This window comes from Dipodomys ordii, unplaced genomic scaffold, assembly GCF_000151885.1.
Source record: "Dipodomys ordii isolate 6190 unplaced genomic scaffold, Dord_2.0 Scaffold174, whole genome shotgun sequence".
Lineage (NCBI taxonomy): Eukaryota > Metazoa > Chordata > Mammalia > Rodentia > Heteromyidae > Dipodomys > Dipodomys ordii.
Window position 1 is genome coordinate 240,482 of NW_012267390.1, and position 3,452 is coordinate 243,933.

At 50.4% G+C, this 3,452-nt stretch overlaps 1 protein-coding gene across 1 annotated transcript in view; it reads left to right on the forward strand.

Moving 5' to 3' along the window:
* Positions 1 to 187: 187 nt before the first annotated feature.
* Positions 188 to 3,452, forward strand: part of Dtymk (deoxythymidylate kinase (thymidylate kinase)) — a 17,070-nt gene continuing 13,805 nt past the window's right edge. Inside the window, exons 1-2 of the mRNA XM_013033644.1 lie at positions 188 to 216; positions 288 to 385. Of these exons, the coding sequence (XP_012889098.1) occupies positions 188 to 216; positions 288 to 385 (127 nt within the window). The remainder of the gene's footprint in view (positions 217 to 287; positions 386 to 3,452) is intronic.

The following is a 3,452-nucleotide window of genomic DNA, read 5'->3' on the forward strand; positions in this document are numbered from 1 at the left end:
ACCCCGGGCCCGGCGCCCCGCGCCCGCCTCGCCCCGGGCTCCCGGCGGCCCACGGAGCTGAGGAAGGGGAAGGGCCGACCTCCCTGCGGGAGCACGCCTGTAACCCTCGCGACTCTGGAGGCGAGATCTGGGGATCGCGCTTCCCTTCCCGGCTGGGCGGAGCCCCAGCTCAAGCCCCAGGACGGGCATGAAAGACGTGAAGACCCAAGCGAATAGGTGAAAAACACGAAGAAAATGTTGGGAAGCACACTGGTTTAGCGGCGCACACCTTTAATCCCTGCGTTCAGAGGGCGGCAGCCTGAGTGTGGGGAGACCCTGTCTCCACAGGGCTGGTGTGGCTCGCGGAGCTGCTGCCTGAGCTCTGAGAGGTGCTCGTTCATCCTCGGTGGGGGAACGTGTGTGTGTGAACGGACTTACCTGAAGCCAGAGGCTGGCAGCGCATACCTATAATTTTAGCTACCGAGGAGGCTGAGATCGTGAGCTGGCGCCAGCTCCAGTAGGAAAGTCCTCGAGATTCTTCAGTTAACCAGCAAAAACAAATAATGGCCGGGCGCGGTGGCTCACGCCTGTCATCCTAGCTACTCGGGAGGCTGAGATCTGAGGATCTCAAAGCCAGCCAGGGCAGGAAAGCCCGTGAGACTCTGATCTCCAATAAACCACTAGAAAGCCGGAAATAGCGCTGTGGCTCAAGTGGTAGAGCGATTACCTTGAGCTGAAGAGCTGAGGGACAGCACCCAGGCCCAGAGTTCAAGCCCCATGACCAGCAAAAAAAAAAAAGAAGCGGAGGTATGTTTCAAGTGGGAGAGTGCCATCCTTGAGCATAAAATCCCAGTGAAAGTGCAAGGCACTTAGTTCAAGTCCTAGAACTGGCACACACATAAATACTAGTAAATGCATATATTTATGCAAATATATTCATATATCTTTAGTTTAACTTATAATTAAATCAATACAAGTAAAACACTTGAGGTTGTATTGTTACTTTTTTTTCCTAACAAGTTGGCAAGGACTGAAAAAGTCTGAGGAAACCTAGGTTTGGCTGAAGTACAAAACACACAATCTGTGGGAATGTCTGTTGGTCCAAAATAGTTGAGCAGTTAAAAGTATCAGTAGTGCTGGGCACTGACAGCTCACACTTGTAGTTCTAACTACTCACTACTCGTGAAGCTAAGATCTGAGGATTGTGGTTGGAAGTCAGCTTGAGCCAGAAAGTCTGTGAGACTCATCTCCAATAAAAGTACTCAGAAAAAGCCAGTGGCTCAAGTAGTAGAGCGCTAGCCTTGAGCCAAAGAAGCTCAGGGACAGCACCCAGGCAGAGTTCAAGTCCCAGGACCAGTACAAATAATGTATTCTCACAATACAGGAAAACTGCAACACCTGGAACAGATAGTTTGTGTGTGTGTGTATATATATGTGTGTGTGTATATAATTTTATTTATGTGGTACCAAGGAGTCAAACCCAGGGCCTCATGTATGCGAGGCAAGCACTCTACCGCCCTGTCTGTATTCTTTAAGACTGATTCCATGGACACAGAGGGAAAAGTAAAATGGCAAAGATTTTTTTTATTTTTTTGGTCCTGTCGTGGGGCCTAAACTCTGGGCCTGGGCGCTGTCCCTCAGCTCTTCAGCTCAAGGCTAGCACTCTACCACTTGAGCCACAGCACCACTTATGGCTTTTTTCTTTTTGCTTATGTGGTGCTGAGGAATCGAACCCAGGGCCTCAGGCATGCAAGGCAAGCGCTCTACCACTGAGCCACCTTCCCGGCTCCTTGGCAAAGATTTATTAAAGAAAAAGATAAGCAGGGGCTGGGAAGGTGGCTCAGTGGTAGAGCACTTGCCTTGCAAGCCTGAGACCCTGGGTTCGATTCCTCAGCACCACATAAGCAAAAAGAAAAAAGCCGGAAGTGCGCTGTGGCTCAAGTGGTAGAACGCTAGCCTTGAGCTGAAGAGCTGAGGGACAACGCCCAGGCCCAGAGTTCAGGCTCTAGACGGGATCTCCCCCCCCCTCAAAAAAAAAAGAAAAAGATAAGCTAAGCTCCTGCTAGGCTGGAGGACACCACCTGATGTCTTGTGTAGGGATTAATAAGATGTCTGCGAGTGAAATACATAACCCTCAAGTTGATTAGGCAGCTGGGCACTGGTGAGTCACACCTGTAATCTTGAGATCAGAGGATCATGGTTCCAAGAAAGTACATGAGACTTTTTTTTTTTTTTTTGCCAGTCATGGGGCCTGAACTCTGGGTCTGGGCGCTGTCCCTCAGCTCTTCAGCTCAAGGCTAGGGCTATACAACTGGAGCCACAGCGCCACTTCTGGCTTTTTCTGTTTATATGGAGCTGAGGAATCGAACCCAGGGCCTCATGCTTGCAAGGCATGCGCTCTACCACTGAGCCACCTTCCCAGCCCTACATGAGACTTATCTCCAGTTAACCAGGAGAAAGCCAGAAGTGGAGCTGTGGCTCAAATAAGAGGGCTAGCCTTGACCACAAGAGCACAAGAACAGCACATAGGCATGGAATTCAAGCCCCAGTGTTGGTGCATGCACACACATAAAATCATTGTAGGTTTCACATGGACTGTATGAGTTTCCATGGGTCAATTAAACCCTCAGACTGCAAGCTGGTTCCTATCAGTCCACCGTTCAGGCACAAGTCTTCCAGAGATGTTCATGGGCCTCATATGCAACTACTCAAAGACATGGTGAGGGTTGTTGAATCTGTGGCTAGCCAGGTTTTTTTCTGTGCTCACTATACCATTCTTGGTTATCTTCATTAGCTTGTGCTAAGGCTGACTCAGATTTGCAGAGCTGCAGCTGTTTTCCCTGTGCCTTCATTGCAAGATCTGTGTATAAAGGTGGACCCTAACTGCACATTTCTAAGTGGAGGGCCAGGAAAAGGATTGCCAAACCATAAAAGGACAATTATTTGTTTGCTTATTTTTGTACCAGAACTGGGGTTTGAATGCAGGGCTTTGGCACTGCCCCTTAGATTTTTTACTTGAGCTCTAGCTCCACTCCCAGCTTTTTTGGTTAGCGCCTACCTAGGCTGGCTTAGAATTCTGATCCTCAGATCTCGGCCTCCTGAGTAGCTAGGATTACAGGCCTGAGCCTCCAGCGCCCGGTTCTACGGCCACATCCTGTTTCCTTAGCTTGACCTAAGGGCCTTACCTTGCTCACTTGCTCGCTCATAGCTAGAGCTCTACCACTGAGTCACACCCCCAGTCCAGCATTTTTGCAAACAGTCTGAAAGACTTTTTGCCCTGGGTGGCTTTGAACTGTGGTCCTCCCGAGTCGCTAGGGTTACAGGTGAGTCACCTGCAGAGGGGCCCTGGCCTGCGGAGGCCACAAGGTCAGGAAGAAACCAGTCCGGGCGGGTCCCCCGGAAACTACAAAGCGACGCGGTCATCCTAGCTACTCGGGAGGCTGGATCTGAGGCCCACGGTTCGAGGCCAGCCC